Source organism: Numida meleagris, chromosome 27, assembly GCF_002078875.1.
Source record: "Numida meleagris isolate 19003 breed g44 Domestic line chromosome 27, NumMel1.0, whole genome shotgun sequence".
Classification (NCBI taxonomy): Eukaryota; Metazoa; Chordata; class Aves; order Galliformes; family Numididae; genus Numida; species Numida meleagris.
Genome location: NC_034435.1, coordinates 1,933,729 through 1,953,213, shown reverse-complemented (window position 1 = coordinate 1,953,213; position 19,485 = coordinate 1,933,729). Strand labels below are relative to the sequence as shown.

General features: G+C 52.6%; 1 protein-coding gene across 8 annotated transcripts in view; it reads left to right on the top strand.

The window, feature by feature from the left end:
* The window catches only part of DOT1L (DOT1 like histone lysine methyltransferase), a 58,938-nt gene extending 39,552 nt beyond the window's left edge, over positions 1 to 19,386 (top strand). For 3 of the 8 annotated variants that reach the window (XM_021378856.1, XM_021378853.1, XM_021378857.1), the window contains exons 17-28: positions 1,422 to 1,523; positions 1,973 to 2,110; positions 2,489 to 2,614; positions 3,351 to 3,829; positions 4,065 to 4,188; positions 4,937 to 5,083; positions 5,736 to 5,862; positions 7,164 to 7,777; positions 8,572 to 8,777; positions 9,049 to 9,113; positions 9,566 to 10,537; positions 11,581 to 19,385. In XM_021378856.1, the coding sequence (XP_021234531.1) occupies positions 1,422 to 1,523; positions 1,973 to 2,110; positions 2,489 to 2,614; positions 3,351 to 3,829; positions 4,065 to 4,188; positions 4,937 to 5,083; positions 5,736 to 5,862; positions 7,164 to 7,777; positions 8,572 to 8,777; positions 9,049 to 9,113; positions 9,566 to 10,537; positions 11,581 to 12,158 (3,678 nt within the window). In that variant the 3' untranslated portion in view covers positions 12,159 to 19,385. Of the gene's footprint in view, positions 1 to 1,421; positions 1,524 to 1,972; positions 2,111 to 2,488; positions 2,615 to 3,350; positions 3,830 to 4,064; positions 4,189 to 4,936; positions 5,084 to 5,735; positions 5,863 to 7,163; positions 7,778 to 8,571; positions 8,778 to 9,048; positions 9,114 to 9,565; positions 10,833 to 11,580 lie in introns of all 8 variants that reach the window. The other 5 variants (XM_021378855.1, XR_002433036.1, XM_021378861.1 and 2 more) reach the window with 5 other exon arrangements.

The following is a 19,485-nucleotide window of genomic DNA, read 5'->3' as shown; positions in this document are numbered from 1 at the left end:
CTGATGGGTTGGTGCTGCTGTGCTCTCCATGCAGATGGATTTTTCCCTGTGGTTGCTGCCATTTATTTTCAGCTTTTTCCCGAAGCAGCCTATTCTCCTTCTTGTTCTGTGCTTGTTGTCAGAAAAGTCACCGTGAATTTAACTCACCTCCTTGCACAGAAAGCAGAATGAGAAACGCTGGCGTGCAGGTATCGTGCTGTACTCTGGAAGCAGAGCTCGAGTGGGGAAAACTAATGGGCTCACGTTGGTGTCTGACAGCTGCTTCGTACTTCGACGTGGGAATGAGAAATTCCGTGTGAAAAGATGTTTTGAATGGGGTGCTGCACTCCATTGAGGCACTCAGTGCTCCGTGGGGAGGGCATGGCTCGGTGAACTTCCCAGCAGCAGAACTTCTCAGGGCGAGGTGCTGCTGTGTGCGTGCTATTTCCTGACTCCCTCTAACACGAGGGGTTTTGAAGTACAAGGCAAAACCTTTTGTGAATACGGTTTGAAAACAAACAACTTGTGTGAGCTGCTAGTTCACCGAGTACCCTTAGATGGAGCTGTCAGCTCCTCGGCTGCCTGGCAAGGCTGAAGGAGACAGCTGGTGCTGGGAGCAGAGCGGCTGTATCAGGTCAGGTTAGCGCTGCAGCTGCTCAGCTCCCTGCTGGGTCCGGTGTTTTCTCGCATGCATTGAACTGCTTGGAAGCTCAGGACACTTTGTGCCCTTCTCCTGCTCTTTCTCGGGAGTGACAGCTCGGTTTCTGCACTATTCCCCCTTGGCTTCAACAGCAGAAAAGTGGGAACTTTTTTCTCCCTTTCTATGGGGAGCTGAAAGACGAGGCTCCTTGGCCCGTCCCATCCTTGCACGTTGCTGCCCACGTATGTGTGACCATGAAATGAGCAAGCAAGTATCGAGCTGAGGAACGCCATGGGCAGGAGGTGCTGTGCCAGCGGAGGGGCCGGGCGGCGTCGTGTTGTCATCAGAGCTCCGAGGGCTTTGCCCGATTCCTGGCTTTCCTCCCACGTCCCCCGCAGTGTGTTTCCATTTACTGAGTATTGTGTAGGAAAACTCTGAGCTGGGGGCTCTGGAGATTCAGATTCTGTTCCCGTTTTAGTAACAGATTTCCTGCAGATAATCTGTTCCAGTTCTGCTCTGTAGGATGTGATTATTACCACTTCTTTACAATGCAGTAGGAGGGTAAAAATGAATTAAGACTGCCCTGGTGATGTTTTACCATTGAGTGGAAGAAACTACTTAAAAGCTCTTTTCAGCTTCCTTATCTTCAGCAAAGCTGACAAATGCAGCTCACAGAGCTGGGTTTGTTCACAGGTCTCAGGTTGGCTCCCAGTTTGCTGTGCAGACTAAATGTGAGCGTCTTACCGAGCTGGACCGTGCTGCATTGGTGCTATGCGTGCATTGTGTCTTTTCCCTCTTGCAGGAGAAGAATGCACAGCTACTGGGGACGGCACAGCAGTTATTCACCCACTGCCAGGCACAGAAAGAGGAAATCAAACGTCTTTTTCAGCAGAAACTTGATGAGGTGACTGTGGTCGGGGGACAGCGTGTGCTTGTGGTCATCTGCATGCAAATGGATTGGAGAAAAATGAGACCAGAGTAGTGCTGGGTCTCAGAGCACCCTCCTTTTTGCAGTACATGGGGCTAAATCATGTGAAATCTCTTTCAGTCTTTGATTAAGTTTGGTTTGGAAGTGTAGGAGGAAGCGTAGTGGCTCCGTACAACAATAGTGATCTAGACTGGCAAGAGGTGAAATGCCAGTTTCCAGGTTAAATGGCTGAACAGCAGCTCCAAGTGAGGAACTTCTGTCCCTTCTCATCCCCCTAATAATGATCAAGTGCCTCGGGGGGTGCTGGGGGGCTCCTGGGAGCTGCAGGTCTCCTCAGCCTTGCTTCTGAATGCACCATTGTCTGGAATTGGTGTGTCAAGGCCTTACTGAGTGATCTCTTTCTCTCTCACCCCCCTGTGTTCTAGTTGGGAGTGAAGGCTCTGACATACAACGACCTGATTCAGGCTCAGAAGGAAATCTCTGCTCACAATCAGCAACTGAAGGAACAGACCAAGCAGCTGGAGAAGGATAACAGCGAACTCAGGAACCAGAGCCTGCAGCTGGTGCGTACAGAGCTCGTGTCTGAGCAGCAGTGATGCTCTCATTCACCTGAGGGGGAAGAGCGTGAGCTGAGGGCTGCCCTCACAGCTCCTAGTTTTCATCTCAGTAACTCAGGCTTTTCAGGTAGGCAGGGGGAGGTCTGGTCACCGGTCTGGTGGGTGATAACTGGTTTAAAATGACCCAGGTCACCTCCTCCTACATGACACAGATACTACGGGGCTCTTCTGTGCCCCTTTGGCTTAAGCTGGGAGGAGTTTTTGGCAGGTTAAGAACCTTCTTGCTGTTACCCTATTGAGAGGTGCATGCATCTCGCCTTGTAGCTCGAGCGGTGTGAAGTGTTGAGAGCTGTGTTTTGATCCTTGTATCTCGTGTCTCTGCAGCTGAAGGCACGTTGCGAAGAGCTGAAGCTAGATTGGTCCACACTGTCACTGGAGAACTTGCTGAAGGAGAAGCAGGCGCTGAAGAATCAGATTTCTGAGAAACAAAAGCACTGTTTGGAACTGCAGGTACAGAGCAAAACACAACTCCAGGATCACCAACCCCGGGCAGCTCTTGGACAACGAGAGTGCTTGGTTAAATATGAGGCCCTGCTGTTAGGAGGGGTTTGGTAAACATGGAGAGTAAGGGTGCAGGTAACTGTTGAAGAAAGTAGATGCTGTGACCTCATTCCCTCGTAGTGCTGTGGAAGAGGGAATTGTGATGTGTCATTAAACATCATTTAAAAGCGTGGCCTGGTGAAAAGAAAGGTCTTGCTTGTCTGCATAATATATGGCTTCAGTGTAATGTCTTCTGTGTGCTCTGAAGTCTCAGTTCTGGAATGAGGTCTCATAGAATGTCACTGCAGTGAAAAGAAATGTGAAAGAATTTCACGTCCTTGTGTAATTCTAAAGCTTATCCAACTATTTGCAGCATCTCTGTCTGTACAGAGAGTGACTCTTTCCTTCAGTGACTGACACTATTGGGTTATTCTGTATTCTCTCTATTATACCGAGGGCATTTTCTTTGCTTCCAAAATGTGGAATGTGCTTTCTGAGAGTTCCTGAGCCGTTCCCCTTCCCTGCACGTCTCAGCTGTGGGCTCGGAGCAGCATATTGAATTGTTCCTCAAGGTGTGGGTCACCCGTTCTGCATTATTCCCAGAGATGGGGTCACTCGTTCTGCGAAGCACATTGAGGCGGCGCTCCGTGATGCGTTAGAACTGCTTCGTGCGGTCTTTAATCCTTGTCCTCCTCTTTATTTAAAGATCAGCATTGTGGAACTTGAGAAAAGCCAAAGGCAGCAGGAGCTCATGCAGCTGAAATCGTACACGCCGTCGGATGAGTCAATGTCAGTGCAGCTACGGAATAAAACCCATCTGAGCCGCGACCCCGAGGCCGATCACGGCAGGTTCCAGCTGGAGCTCGAGTGCTCCAAGTTTCCTATGCCCCACGTCAATGGCATGAGCCCCGAGCTGTCCATGAACGGCCACGCTGCTCCCTATGAGATTCACAACACTTTCAGCAGGCCGTCCTCCAAGCAGAACACCCCTCAGTACATGACCTCTCATCTGGACCAAGAGATAGTTCCATGTACCCCAAACCACGGCAGGCAGAAGGCGGACAGGATGGCGAGCTTGTCCTTACCCGATTACACCAGGTTTTCCCCTGCTAAAATAGCACTAAGGAGACACTTGAATCAAGACCACGCAGTCAATGGAAAAGCAACAACGAATGAGATACAGAGGTGAGAGCCATCATTTCCTAGGGAAGGGCTTGATTGTGTTTAATAACAGTGGTTTGTTTGGATTGTGGAAAAATACGTTTAAAGGTGGAGTTCTGTATGCTTAAAGGTTTTGTCTCAGCAAAACCAGCAGTTCAGCTGCTTGGGTAGACACGGTGGTATGGTGCCTTGAGTTTGGTACTTTGCAAAACAGAAGTCGTTAGCTTTGTGTTCTGATGATGCTAAATCCCTGTTGCAGAGCTGACCACGTCAAAGAGAATGGCCTTACATATCCAAGCCCTGGTATTTCCAATGGCATCAAGCTGAGTCCTCAGGAAACTCGGCCCTCCTCCCCAGCGGCCTTACCGATTGCAGGCGAGAAGGTAAGAGATCCACTTTGGTGTGAGCATGGAGATTTGACGCCTGGTAGAACACAGGAAAGGTTTCTAGGCTGCGAGAAGCAGGCGTGTTCTGCTCTGTGGTCAGCTTGGCATGGAAATAACACAGAATGTGGCAGGTGTGGTGCAGTGAAAAAGAGGAACTGGCTAGAGGAAGAGAATATGGTGCCCTTGAAAGACCTGCTCACCTTTGACTGGCTGGTTTGCATACCAAATATGCTGGTAATGCAGTAGGACTGCATTGATCTGCCGTGTGTCCACTTCAACTTGAAAACCAGACTGTCTTTTGTATTTAAAAAAATAAAAATCGACCATCACAGCAAGCAGGTGCCCTCCAACAGGAGGTTACCATGGAAATATTTCTGAGTGCTGCATCTTCTGCGTACAGAGGATCTCAGTCTGCCAGCTGAGTGCTCTTCACGGGGCTGTAACAAACACTGGGGCAGGAGCTCACCCAGGGCAGCCCTTCCCTTGTGCTTAGGGGCAGCAGGAGCCTCAATTTACATGTCTCTGTGCTGCTGGGTATTGCTGTCCCAGTGTATTGACGTTGTATGCGTGCCCTGGCTTTCCAGAGCGTATGTGGTGATGTGGTTATCACTTTTAATTACGTAATTCTTAATGAGGGGGAAGAAAAAAGGGGCAAAATCGAAACGAGCACGTTACTGTTAGCTCAGAACGTCTCTTCTGTAACAGCTTGCAGTTGAGAACATCACTTTCTCTTTTGCGTTTGCAGGTTTTGAGAGAGAGGACCTCTGTGAGTAATGGAGAAACTATCACCAGCCTACCCATCAGTATTCCTCTCAGCACAGTGCAGCCCAATAAGCTCCCAGTTAGCATCCCTCTGGCCAGCGTAGTCCTGCCTAGCCGTGTTGAGAAGGTGGTGAGTAAGGCATTGTCAACGCTTTCCATCCCTAACTAAGGTCACGGGGGAGAGGAGTGGGGTGCTGAGTGCTGGAATCTGCAGTGGGCTGCTAATCTTGGGTGCTTAGTGCTGCTGCTGGGGTTCATCCTCTTGGCTCTTACCCGTGCTCCTGTGTCTGTGGAGTGGTGGTACTTCAGCCAGGAGGAAAAGCAAAGCACGTGCCTCGAGCTGGTGGGCTGAGTGTTTGCCTTGTGGGAAAGTGCAGCTTCTGAGGGTTTGTGGTGCTGGGAGCCAGGAATCCCATTGATCAGTCAATCTATTCATAGCCCCACACCTTCCTGCCTGCCCCATGAGACTAATGCTGCCTCAGCTGGGCTGTCTGTGAGCAGTGTCCCAGCTGCATGGGATGAGCCTGAGCAGTGCCTTGAGGCTGGGGCAGCCTCTGTGTGCATGGTACAAAGTGCACGCCGGGTACCACCACACTGCAACAGATGGCAGCGTGTCTTTGTGTCCCATACTGGTCTATATTTTTCTCAAAACAAGATAAATCTAGGGTATCAAGGGATTAGAGCTGCTTTTCCTGGTAATCTACTGCTGCATGTGAATATTGTTGAAATGGGTGACTTCTGAGTCACCTTCCTGCACTAACACTCCTGTTTCTGCCCCGCAGAGAAGCACACCTAGCCCAGTTCATCAGAGCAGAGACTCATCGACACTTGAAAAGCAGATTGGTGCTAGTTCTCATAATGGTGTAAGCAATGCTGCTGGAAACAAGCCACTGGCTTTGGCTACCTCAGGTAACAGCCTCAGCGGCGCGGAGGTGCTCTGTCGCAGCGCGGCAGCACCCACGTGTGCACACACCTGGAGTTTTGTGAGTGCTTCGTGGCAGGTCACTCGGGGCAGCACAGCGCTAGGGAGACGTGGCCTTTGTCACCAGACCAAAGGGGTCACAGAGAAGGGTGTTCTGAGCCCGTCAGAACCGTGCCTACAGCTTGGATAGGTTTCAGTGCGGAGTATTAGTTGGGGCCTGTCTTTATCTGAGCTGCAGTAGTTGGGTTTCTGTGCATTCTTCTCTGTGGATGAAGAGATTCCTATCTCTGCAAGCTGCAGGCCATCCAACGGCTGTGCTGTGAACTATCACTCAAAGTTCTGTTTTTGCAGGGTGGTGGTGGAGGGTTTCTTGTTTTATTCAATAGTAAAATTAATTTCTTTAAGCAAATCTCAGTGATGGCTCATGAGCATTTGTAAAGGCACCAGAATCTGGGAAACAAGGGAGAGGGTAGGGATGCCTTTAAGTACAGACATGGCTGCTGAGCTCGCTCATCTGTTGGAATCGTGGCCTGTAGCTGTTTGGGGTATGGAAATGTTGTGGACAGGGAAACGTGGGTTCTTGCATACAGAAGCTGTCCTACAGCTGATCCCTCGTCAGAGTGCATTTGTTGTTCATGTTTATCACCTTGAGGGGCTTGTGTTGCTTCTAGCATCTGTTTTGCAAAGAAGGGCTTGGCTGCAATTTCCTATAAAACCAAAGAATTATCTAAAAGACGATGTAGAACAATGCTGTATTCCCTTCTGTCCTTTCCACGTAGGCAGCCCGGAGACAAGGCCTTACTAGAGCACTAAACCCATTTGTGATATGCCATGACAGAGACCTAATCCCCTTCCCAGGCTTATCCCAGGTGGCATTCTGCCCAGTGAGGTCCCATCACTTGGAAGCCACTGCCTGTTGTGTAGTGTTGAGCAGGAGTTGGGCTGTACAGGCAGAGTCCCTGATCTTTGAGGAAGGAAACCAACTCGATCTGCCCCTCTTATTTCCTTGACGATAGGAAGGAGTAGAGAAACAGGAGCCCCGGCTTCAGGAGGTGGAACAGCTTACAAGAACCTTTCACTGGAGGTTCCATTACAGGCTATCTCCATGTAACATAGGCGAGGGAGCAGAGCAAATCGTTACGGCCCGAGTGGAACCGTGAGCGTGCAGAGCCAGCATCCCAGCTGCACGGCCGCTGGCAGAGCCGGGCCAGCCCCAGCCATCCCGCACATCTAGCACTGTCAACTATCGCTCAGCAGAAGCAGTGATGTATACTTTCCCTTTCAACAGGTTTTTCTTACTCTTCTGGCTCCGTGGCAGTCAATGGAAATCTTACAAACAGCCCAGCCCATCTTAACCATAGTGTTGATCAGGCAGCTCTGGACGACTCCGGGAGTCTGTTTAACTCAGTAGGGTCTCGGAGTTCCACTCCACAACATCCTTTGCTAATGATGCAGTCGAGGAACTCTGGGCAAAGCTCCCCTGCTCACCAGCACTCAGCAAGCCCCAGGTTAAATGGCACCTCCCAGAGCCTGGTAGGGGGATTGCACTATGCAGATGCTCAGAAGATGTTTGCCGAAGGATCAAAGGGGGATCTTCAGTCTGATGCAGCATTTTCAGATCCTGAGAACGAGGCCAAGAGAAGAATCATCTTTACGATCTCTCCTAATACAGGACATGTAAAACAATCCCCTTCCACCAAGCACAGCCCTCTGCCCGCGAGCGCTCGGCTGGACTGCGGCCCAGCACACGCGCAGGACGGGAAGAAGCGCGGCCGGCGGAAGAGATCCTCCACCGGGAACCTCAGCGGGAGCTCCGGGGTCTCCCCCAAACGCAAATCCTTGCCCACTGTGTCTGGACTCTTTACGCAGCCGTCAGGTTCACCGCTCAATATCAACTCCATGGTAAGGGCGGGAAGAAAGGGCTGCAGCGAAAAAGCAGAGGGCCGGGGAGATTTCTTTGAGCTAGAAATCGGCTTCCAGTGCTTTCTTCTTGGGCCACGAGGTGGTCCCAGTGGTAGTGGCTAGAACTGGAGTGATGACCCTACGTGGAAACGGCCCCTCTGAGAGGCAGGGGAGCTGCTGAAAGTCGGGGAACTGCTGTGGTATAGGTATCACAGAATGGTTTGGGGTGGAGGGGACCGAGGGCTGGGTGCCCCCACCAGTCTGCCCAGGGCCCATCCATGGCCTTCAATGCCTTTGGAGAACCCCTTCAAAGAGTTCTTTCTGTCACAGCACTGAGAATTAAAAAATAATCTCGCCTCTGACGCCAAAGCTTGTATTTACAGTGAAGTTGCTCTTTTTTTTTTTTTTCTTATCCTGTAGATTAAATATTTTGAACGTAGTTTAAGCTAAGATTGACTGAACAGCTTACGAGTGCCAGAAGCATATGGTGTTCCCACGTTAATAAGCCAGCTCCACAAGTTGTGCTCGTGGGATCCTGCAGTGGCAGTTTGAGAAGAAATGTCATTTCCCCGTGTCTTCATTTCTGTGCTCAAACATAAATGAGGAAAATAAGGTGTTTTCCCGAGTTATGTTAAAGCCTTCGCCCCAGGCTCTGCTGCACGATGCTGGGGGAGAGCCGTGGCAGTGCCAGGTTGGCCTGTCCTAAAGCTGAGCGCATTCATATCCTCAACAAGACGCCTTGTTTCTATAGCGGTGCTCTCACCCGTAACTGCTTTCTTTCCTTCTTGCCCCAGGTCAATAACATTAACCAGCCTTTAGAAATAACAGCCATTTCCTCTCCTGAAAACTCCCTGAAGAACTCTCCTGTTCCTTACCAGGACAACGACCAGCCCCCGGTACTGAAAAAGGAAAAGCCCCTCACTCAGACCAACGGCGTTCACTACTCCCCTCTCACGTCAGACGACGAGCAGGGATCCGAAGATGAGCACAACAGCACCCGGTGAGTGTGCACCCACGGCACCGACCCCGCGTTGTGAAGGAGCAGTGGGGACGTTCTCCGAGCTCTCACCGACCTTGGCAAAAGAGCACAGAGGCTGTGACAGCTTCTGCTGGGCTTTTAGTGGATATTTTTAAGTGGTTCTCGTGTCTCATGTAGTGACTTGGCTTTATGTGCTTCAGTCGGCTGTTAAGACGTGAGCATGAGGCTCTGAGGGTAAACAGGAAAGGAAACGACTGCAGTGAGTGCTGTAACCTTTTTGTTTTCCCACTAGGATCGAGAGGAAAATTGCAACGATATCGCTGGAAAGCAAATCTCCACAGAAGACTGTTGAAAATGGTGGGTGCGAGGGATGTTAATTGCTTGGGGCCGTGGTTGGGCTGGGGAGCGGGGTGGCTGAAGGTGCTGGCAACAGAAGGCTTTGCTGTGCTGGTGAGCAGAGTGCTGTCCTGCCAGGGCTTTGGGTTATCGTAATTAAGACAGGTGGCCGATAATTGCAGATCTTGGGTCAGCTCTTTCTGTAGTCACAGGCCACCAAAGATCCGGTGAGTTACTTTGTGCCTCGTCAGGGCTTGGGGAGGGATTTGTGGTGCAAGAGTAGATCAGCGTTCTCAAAACTTAGCAGATGTGAAGCTAAATTTGAAGGATGTCTAGATGACTTCTGCTTTTGGATCAGAAATAGAATTACAGAGTGATACAATCCAGGTGTTGAAGGAAAAAACCTATGTTCTTACTGAGCAGGTTCAGTGAAAACTGCCTGTTGTGATGTAGAACCCTTTCTTCCTAACCAGGTGGCAGCTTATCTGGGAGGAAACAAGCACAACCCAACGAGAACATGAACAGCAGTAAATGGAAATCGACTTTCTCACCAATATCCGACATCAACCTGACCAAAACCACGGACAGTCCCTTGCAGTCTGTGTCGTCTCTGAGCCAGAATTCGCTGTTTGCCTTCAGGCCGTCCTCCGAGGACGGCCTCGCCATGGACGCCAAGATGACGGCGCACGCGAGGAAAGGCATGGCCCTGCCCTCGTCGGGGGCAGACGGGCTCAGCCCCAGCACAAACCCCACCAACGGGTTCGCCTACAACGGTGGGCTGTCGACTGACATTGGTTTACACAGCTTTATCGATGGTGCTTCTCTTCCACACAAGGCCTCGGACGGGACGGCTGCCGCCTGCGCTCTGGGTTTCCAGTCGCAGCGGAGCAAAGATGTGGGGATATCGGAAACAAATCCTTTCTTGAACAAGAGGCAGCTCGAAGGCCTCGGCAGCGCCAAGGGGGAAGACCTCAACCGTGCGGGAGTGAAAAGCAAAGAGATGAGCGAGATGAGCATTCGTACGGGGGGTTCTTCGGAGAAAAACTCTTTGCAGCATAACGGAAAGGTCGGCAAAGGAAGGGACCGAGACGTGGAGTTTAAAAACGGCCATAACCTTTTCATTTCTGCTGCTGTTTCGTCTGGTGGCCTTCTGAATGGGAAAAGCCTTTCTACTGCTGTTTCTTCAGCAGGCAACCCAGCATCGTCTGTGCAGACGCACCATCCCTTCCTCAACACTTTGACCACTGGATCGCAGTTCCCCCTCGGCCCCATGGCCTTGCAAGCCAACCTCAACTCGGTGACAAACTCCTCAGTATTGCAGTCCCTATTTAATTCCATGCCAGCTGCTGCCAGTCTGGTCCACGTGTCGTCAGCTGCAACCAGACTGACTAATTCTCACACTATGGGGAACTTCTCTCCTGGGGTTACAGGTGGAACAGTTGGAGGTAGGCAGAACTCTTTCTCTGGTCTAAGACAGGGCCTAAAGGAAAGTCTGACGCTGCCCCTCCAGGGCTGAAACCCTTTCACTTCCGCAGGATGTGAAGCAGACCTGTCCCACATAACACGTCTCTTCTCTCTCTCTCCGAAATTAAGATGAGTCCATTGCCCCACAGTGAAATCCCATGAGCTTTGTCCACTTGTTGTATCACCTCAATGAAAGAATGCACCCGACTCTGTGATTTCATAATGTATGTTTGTTCAGATGTTGCTGTGTCGGAACCAGCCTAGGTCCGCCTGCAGGTAAAAGGTTTAACCCGTTGCGTCACCGAGCGAAGGAGCTCTGTCCGCTTGAGTAGAGGTCGGGATTAGGATTTAGTATGATCCAGGAAGAGCAAAACATCGGAGGGCATGGTGTCGGGAATTGTGTAGCATTCTAACTCTTGAACGGACACGAAGAGCATCTTCTTGCCAGGAAGGGCAGTGGCATACGTATGCACCTTGTGCTTCTGGGGTTCTGCTTGGAGCAGCAGACAGCCTGGGCCTGCCCCTGCTCGCTGTCCAGGGCAGCGTGCCTTACCCATCCATAGCCATCCAGGCACCATGTCGGGAAATCCTAACTCTCACATCTCTCAGCACGTAGATTTGCTGGAAACGCGGTCTCCCCTGCGCTGCCCCGTGAGTGGGAGAGCGGGAGGGCTGGGGAGGGAAGAGCAGCAGCCTGAGCCTTCCCATCAGCGGCTCGGAGAGAGCTCGTAATCTCTTCAGAGCCTGCCCGTGTGGTGTAGCACTGACAGTTGTGGGGGCTGAGCACGTGTCCTGGTGGCACGTAGAGGTTGGCAGTGGGAAAGGTAAGTGAACCTCTTGTACCTCCTGGCCTGCACCATTACCTCTCATTGCTTGCTGCCTTCTCATGCTGCATATTTTTGTATGGGGCCGTAACTACTATAATTTTGCTTTTTTTTTTGTTTTGTTTTGTTTTGTTTCTCTTGTCACCTGAGACTGTACAAAGCCCATCTGTTGAAGCTGAGTTTTTCTCTCCTGTTTGCAGGTATTTTTAACCATGCGGTGCCTTCTGCCTCCTCTCCTCATCAGTTTGGAGCCAGTTTCAGCAGCAGTGCTGTCTCTAGCAGCACAGTGCTAAGCTTAAACCCCCTGCAGGCTGTTGCCAGCACCTCATCCTCATCCTTCCCACCCCCCTCTTCTAATTTAGTAACATCTAGCGAGAATAGAGCCTCTCAGCACCTCAACAGAGCGCCAGTGCAATCTGTTTTCCATCCCCCTCCGCCCCCTCCTAACGTTTCCTTGCCCCCACCTCCCCCCCTGCTCGCTTCTAACCCCGACCTCCTGCACAGCCCATCCATCCCGCCCGGCGACGCTTTCATGCCCTCCTCTTCCGCCGCTTCCGTCCAGTCTAACACCGCTCTGTCTATCAAGCTCGCTTCCCTGCAGCACAAAACCTCCCGCCCCTCCTTTACCGTCCACCACCCCCCCCTGCCCCGCTCGGCGCTGGCACAGTCCGTGCCCCCGATGGCGCAGCCCACCGCCGCCGGCGCGCCCGCCGTGTGGGTCACGCTTGGCATGCAGCCTCCTTCCGCTTCGCACCTTTCTGGGGTTAAGCCGCGATAAAGAGCTTGCTTAGCTAACGGTTCTTATGTTGTAAGGTAAGGCTAGAGACTGAACCCCAGGAGTGGTGTGCGAGATGCTGAGTGATGCTTCTTCCTCTGCAGAGAGGGTGGGCACGGGCTGTGAGACGGAAACCTCTGAGCGCGGGTGGCAGAGGGAGGAGAGCTCCGTGCTGCCTGGCCTGGGAGTCAGGATTTCTCGACAAGGAGTGCTGACTGCTCTGTCTCGTGGGCACTGGGGTTTTGTTCAGGTCGGGATCGCTCCCTGCATACGTTTACTTCCGAAGATCAGCAGTCAGGAGGAAGAGTCTTTATCCGTGATGGTTTTTACAGCATTATCAGCTGTGGTTTCCCCTCCAGCGCAGGGCAGGGAGGTGGAAGCGGACCTCTCTTTAAGATCCCCTCCAACCTAAGCCATCCCACGATTCTAACGCAGATGTTGCTCCTTCCACAAGTCTGTCTTCCCGTGGCACTGGGGCGGGTGACGCCGCTCCCACCCTCAGCCCCCAACAGCTGCTCTCAATAACCAGAAAGTTCCAAACCCTCCAGGTCCCAAGCTGCAGCTTCGGAGTGCCAATGCACTGCTGGTGCTCTGCAGTCAGCGCACCCCCTGCATCCCCAGGGCACAGACACAGGTAGCAGAGAGGGGTTGGAATTTGCAGCAGAGATGAGGAAAACCGAGAAGCCAGTCAGCACTGCAGCTTGATTAGCACACAGTGACAGTCTCCATCATTGCTGCGTTATGCTCGCTTGGCAATTGCTCGCTCCCTGGGTAGACTGTAGGGGATGTGCAGGGTTTGCTGCTCCGTGCTTCGTAAGGGCTGGGGCTGCAGGAGAGAGGAGGGTCTCTGGAGGCTGTACTCATATTTCTACTGAAGCACTACTGAAATGCCTTTAGAATAAAGCGCACCGGCACGGAGTTGGGTACTGTTGTTCCGAGAAATGCTCCGTGGCATCGTGATGTAACAGCTCGGGATCGCAGAGCTCCGGCAGCGTGAGGGCCCCGAGCTCGCTCCGTGCTTTTCCTGTAGGTCGTTGATGTTGTCGCTGTTCACTGATCCCCAAAAGCTGCGTAAAATCCATGGTTGAAAACTCTTTGCCGCTTATAAAACCTATGCCTCAATTACAAGATCCCTGAGAGATTCTTTTGGCTGTGCGTGGTGTGTAGCGCCTTCGCCGCCAAGTTGCTCGGCGGGCACAAGCGTAGTCCCCATAGGCCTTGGCGAGGCAGGTAAGTGCCACCTCGGCCCCACGGAGCAGAGAGGTCGAGGAAGAGCTTGACATCCCCGTGCTGTGGCCGCGGTGACACTGGTGTGCTGATGGGGTGGGCTGGGTAGGAAAGAGCTGAGGGAGGAGGAGGAGGAGGAGGATTGGGGCTCTGTGTACCCGAGTGGCTCCAGGGAGCAGTGGGAAGGTCTTCTGCTGAAGGAGATGCTGGGGTGTTGCTGGGCCTGCCTCCGTCCCATCGGCTGTGCCTCACCATCCCACAGGGTGCTTCTGCTGGGCAGAGCGGGGCCGGCACGCGGCTGAAGTCCAGTGAGAGGTGCCTGGAGGTGTTCTGAGGAGCAGAGGGGCAGCAGCAGCCCTCCCAGGAGCTGCTTTGTGGCACACGGGTGCTGCTCCGCGTGATGGAGGTCAAATATTTGAGCCTTTTCCCCGACTTCAGCATAAATGTGCTCAGAGCCCTTGCTGGAATCCAGAACTGAGGGGCTGAAACGATCCGCTTAATTTCTCCTCCATAGGGTAATAACAACTTCAGAGTGTATCAGTGGGTGCTAGAAAAGGGTGAAGGCCCACGTGGGCGAGCAGAGACCTTCCTCCTGCCCCGGTGGGGTCCGACCCTCGGGGGCCTCCTCCCATCTGACCATGGTTGGGTCAACGCTGTTGGGTCAACGCTGTTGGGTCAACGCTGTTGGGTCAACGCTGTTGGGTCAACGCTGTTGGGTTGACTCTTCCTCCTTCGCTGGCTGAGTCGGTCTCGGAGCAATGTAGAAAATGATTGACACGTCTGACACGCTGTGGATTTTGTCATTGAGATGAGTCTCTTCCTCTCCTGTTGTGCAGGTAACTAGGATTTCTACCTCAACCCAATGTGACCTATGCAAGGACAACGTGGACCAACTTCACTCGGCTTCCACTGAAAGGTGCTCACTGGCCTGTGCAGGGGTTCTGCTCTTACTACTGGACAAAACACAAACCTAAAAAGACCTAAACAACAGAGAAAATAATATTTACTGTGAATCTGAGTTTAAAAAAAAAAAAAAGAAAAAAAAAAAGGAAGAAAAAAAAAAAAGCAAAAGAAATACTTAAGGCTCCAGTTTGTATTGTTGATAGCTTAGGTAAAGTATTTATCTTTTTTAACGTGAAAATAATTTTGACTTATTTTATTCCACCCAGAGTCATAAATACAACTCGTGGTTAAATTCTCTGAATAACTAAGGACTGGCACACCAGCAGAGATGTAAAGAGCCTCTTCTCGGTGCTATTTCATCCGTCAGAACTGTGCCTCTAGTTTGATCCTTGGTGCTGAATTTGGAGGGTTGACCAATGCCAAACCCAGTTCTCAGACAGGTCTGCTTTTATTTATTCACCTTCCTCTGTTCATATCCCAAATCCACTTGGTTTACGGCCACGTGTGCTGCGGCAGTCTTCCATCCGGCGGTTCGCTCCGAGGAGAACCGAGCCGCTGGGTGGGTTTTAATTGCATTTGGACAAACGAGAGCTCCCGCTCCACTCAAGGAGCAGTGGGATCCCGGGCAGCTCGGTTGAGCAGCAGGGATCCGAGCCCTGCCCCGTCCTGGGCCATCTGCAGGCTGTGAATTTCAGTAGCTGGTCTGGTCACTTTGGGAGGGCACTGGTGTATGAACAGGGTGCGTGATGGCTGGGATCGGTCAGGCCCTCGAGATGACGTTGGGAAGGCTGAACATAGCTCTTCTGTACCGGTGCAGGTCGATCTTTGCAGCTCGTTTTCGTTCCGAGTACAATGTATTTTGTTGGTAGAGCTTTTCGATACTTGATCCAGAAATGGCTTAGACGTCTACGAAGTGCATTTTGCTTTTTTGTATTTCTTTGCTTTAAGTGGATCCGAGTGGTAGCTCAACAACGCCGCGATCTCGCTCGCCGTGCTGCCCCTGGTGCATTGAGCTGGTGCATTGAGCTGGTGCATTTCGTTGTATTGTGACTCGGTGTTCTGTGTACAGAAAGCGCCGCTCGGAGCAGCGGCTGTATTTTATAGAGATGTGATGAAAATTTATAAATTTCATATACTTTATTTCCTTTATTTTTTAGACTGTACAGTGCACAGTAAACGTGTAAAAACTTATTTATTCAAGTGCACAAAATGAGGAGAAAGACAACCCGTTGTGTAGGCGTCACCCAGTCTGTAGTCCAGACTGGACCCAGCACCAATCAAGGAAACTACAGTCAAAGAAGGGGAATTGCAGCAGCAGGATGATGGGAAGGGAGGCACGCTGAGGCCCTGGGGACACCTGCTGGGTGCTCAGACTCGATGGGGTGCCCCGGGGCCACGACACGCAGGGCTGGGCACCACGGCTTCCAGCTGCCCCTGTGTGTGAGATAGCTCTGTCCTTGCGTGCTCTCCTCGAGGAGCGGTTCCCCGACAGCTTCCACCCTCTGCAGGTTCCGTGTAGACCCTTTTCTTTGTACCTCATCCCCTTTTCTCTGTACCTCATCCTCTGCAGTCTTAGAGATCCAGCTCAGCGTGTGGTTGGTTGGTGGTTGGTCCCTACGTGTGTCTTCCATAGGCGGCTGCTGTGCGCAGAAGCTGTCGATGTGATGTTGTTGTCTCGCTCATCGGGAAGGGAAGGGGTTGGTAGCCCTGGAGAGGAGGGACTTTGGGGAACTGCCTCCTGCTCTGCACGTGGGAGAGGACGCGGCAACGGAGCGCCCTGCTGAGTTACAGCTGCAAGAGGAGAACCTGGAGAAGGGCAAAAACGCGCAGAGGGCGATGGCTGAGAAACATCCGTAGCTTCTAGTAGGAGCTGTACAGAGTTTATGTCCTGGAATCCAGGAGGACAATGTAACCCAGATGTGTTGCAGCTGGGAGTCGGGCAGCCCCAGCTTCATCCAGAGCCGTGGGTCGCTGCGAGCTGCAGAGCTGCCCCACATCTTCCCGGCACCGCGCTCCGGTCCTGGGAGGCGGGGATGGACGCGAGCGACGGCTGGAGGGGCAGGAGCCTTAATTGCATTCCCCCATTTTTATCCCTGTAGTCCTTCTGCTTTTAGCAGATCCTTCTCTGACGAAGGACCAAGACAGAATTCCGCAGGCCTCTCGTTCCCTCACCTTCATCCCAAACCATGAAGACGTGTGCCCGTGGGGTGGTTGTAGCGAGCTCCCGTGTGCCAGCATGGTGCGTGTCTTCATCCCGATCCCTGCTGGGATGCGCTGCCGGGAGAGCGTCACGTGCACCTTAAAACTGAGCAGCGTGAGATGGGAAGCTGGGCACGCGGGGTTGAAGTCCCAATGCTGCATCACTGGGGAGAGGCGGTTGCTGTGGGATTTGCATCGTCTTCCCCGCGTCCCCATCTTTTGCTGCTTGGCCACCACGTGGAGCGAGTGCAAGTGGAGCGAGTGCAACCCGTTCCTCTCCTGTCTGCAGAACGGGGTCGGCGTTAGCTCGTTGTGGGGCTGCTGGAGGAGCAGCTCCCACAGGTGTTAAGATCTGAGCCACGTGGCTGCAATGAGACGCACATGACCGCGGCGTGCGAGCGCTGCGCCAGAGATCTGCAACCTGCTGCCAAGAACTGGGGATCACTGCCAGTAACCAAAGCCGTGCAGCCAGTTCCAAAAAAAGAATTCCTTCTCCGTTACTGCTTCCTGCCCGGGTGCAGCCGTTGGATGGCTGGCACGAATGTTCCTTCTCCTCCACACCGCTGCTGCCAGCGAGGGGCGAGACAGGGAGTTGGAATCCATGGGAATCCACGGGAATCCATTCCGATCCATCAGATGCTGCCAGTGCTGTGCCCCGTCCTCAGTGTCAGCCCTGGGACGGACCGTGCATGCTTTTCCTTTTGGGGGTTTGTAGGATCGGGGTGGTGGGGGGGGGGGGGTCGAGCTGCCCCTTGTTTGGGCTGTTCCCTTCAGTGCAGCGCCCAACTGTGGGGATAGGAAACGTCTTCATCCTTCTTCGGTCGCAGCCCCATCTCCCACCGGTTCCTGCTGCCACGCTCTGTGGGTCGGGAGATGCCAGGTGCCCAAGCTCAGAATCATGAAGGTTGGACAGGACCGCTCAGATCGTGCAGTCCAGCTGCCTGCCTACCACCAGCGCTGCCCACAGACCCCATCCCTCAGTGCCACCTCCCCACCCTTCCCCAACGCCTCCGGGGACGGTGACCCCTGCCCCATGCAGCCTGTGCCAGCGCCTGACCTCTCTTTTGGAGGAGTATTTCCTGATCTCTAACCTGCTCCCTCCGCAGCCTGAAATCACCCAACTGTTGCTAAACCGCTCACTTGGAGTTGAGATTTCTTTCTCGTGATGCTTCAATCAAACTTGAGCGAGTGACTTCCAGGCTCTGCTGAGCTCCGTGGGCTCTTCCATTGCATCTCCAGCCGGAGCGGTGCTGGGGCCGGGTGCCGGGTGGGCAGTTTCCTTCTGAGAGATGTCTGCAGCTGCCTGGCACTGAGGATGAGGTTAGGATCTGGATGCTCATTTCGCTGCAGGAGGTGAACAGAGGAGGCTGAGCTGCGCGGTCCCATTCAGTCACACTGATCAATCCCAGCGGCCGCACGCGGTGATGGGATTCAAATCATGGAGTCACCAAGGGTTGGAAAGAACCTCCAGGATCATCCCATCCAACTGCACCCTGCTGCTGCTGAGCTGCCCCTCTCCAGGTCTGCATCCCAGGGCCGCCTCCGTGACCTGCCTGGTTGGCTTTCTGCGTTGGGATTGGCGTTTTTCCTGCAGGAAACGTACAGATTCTGGGTTGTTCTCTCAGAAGGAGTTACCCCAGCTCGCTGCGAGGTTCCCCAAGTTCTGCGCTCAGCATTTTGCCTGAGCCAGGAGCAGGAGGAGGAGGAGGAGGAGGAGGAGCAGCTCCGTGTGAGGATCTCTGTGTTAATGTGCAGAGGGCTGCAAACCAGCGCGGATGGGTTGTGCAGGAAAGCAGTGGGCGTCCTTATGAGCCAGCTCTGTAGCACAGGGGCAAAACCACAAGAGTAGGGTTTTCTTCTCGAAGCACGGGTGTTGGTGTATGAATAATTGAGGTTTTGGGGCTGTCTTTTCCTCCTTCATTTGCTCCCACGTCTCCGTATCGGGTTCTCCCTTGATGGATTCCCAGTGTATGGGATGGTGCTGTGCCATATTTTCTTCATCTTTTCGCCTTGGGGAGAAACACCCATTGAGACAGAACACGGCAGCGAGAGGTGACGTCACTGGGAGCTTCAGGGCTGAACCCCAAGGCCAGCAATGGGAAGCACACACTGGAAATCTCCTGCGGTGCCTCTGCCATTCGCGAGCATCGTTCTGCAGAGGCCCCTTCCATCTTCATCCTGCAGAAACAAAACCCCTTCCTTCGGTTCTGGGTTTTGACCCCGAAGTTCTCAGCTTTGGGGTTGGGTGTTGGTTTAAGGTAACACCCGTTGCTTGGCTCGTTAGCGAGGTCTCGTTGCCGTGGTTAACGAGGAAGAGGAGGATGGGCCGGTCCATCCCACGTGGCTTTTGGAACCTTTTTGATCCTATAAGCAATCGATCTCCAATTAAAACCAACCCGCTGGGTCTCTTGTGCTCCCCCTCCATAGGAGCCAGGCGGGGCACGAGGTTGCTGTTGCTCAGGAATTGATTAGCAAACCTTTAACTACTACTAACGATCCATTCAGGATGGATTTAAAACCACAACCACCACGCGTGTTCTTAGAGCAGCGCTACGGGATGTTTCCTAGGCAATAGGGATTAGCTTATATATAATTTAGCCGATTCAACCCAATTATTTAAAACTCAAACTCCCCCTAATTTATCTTTTTGTTGTTGTTTTACACCGGTAAGTTGTCCCATAATTCCTCCCATCCTTCCATAGGAGTAGCACGAATTCTGCTGTGTATATATGTACGTATAATATATATATTCCCACCCCCCTTTCTAACGCCCTGCACTGTTAGTTTTTTTTTTTTTTCCCCCTCCCCTCACTTAATTTCTTGTGTCTCTCCCTTGATTTGTAATGGATACAAATGCTTTGAAGTTTTGTCTTTATATTAAAGTGTATGTATTTTAATACACCGCTCTGGCGTGGCGTCTCACTGCTCCCGCAGCTCAGGGCCCTGGCTGGGCGCTGAGAGCAGCTCCTGCTCCTCCCCAACCCGCGGTGCTGGCGGATTT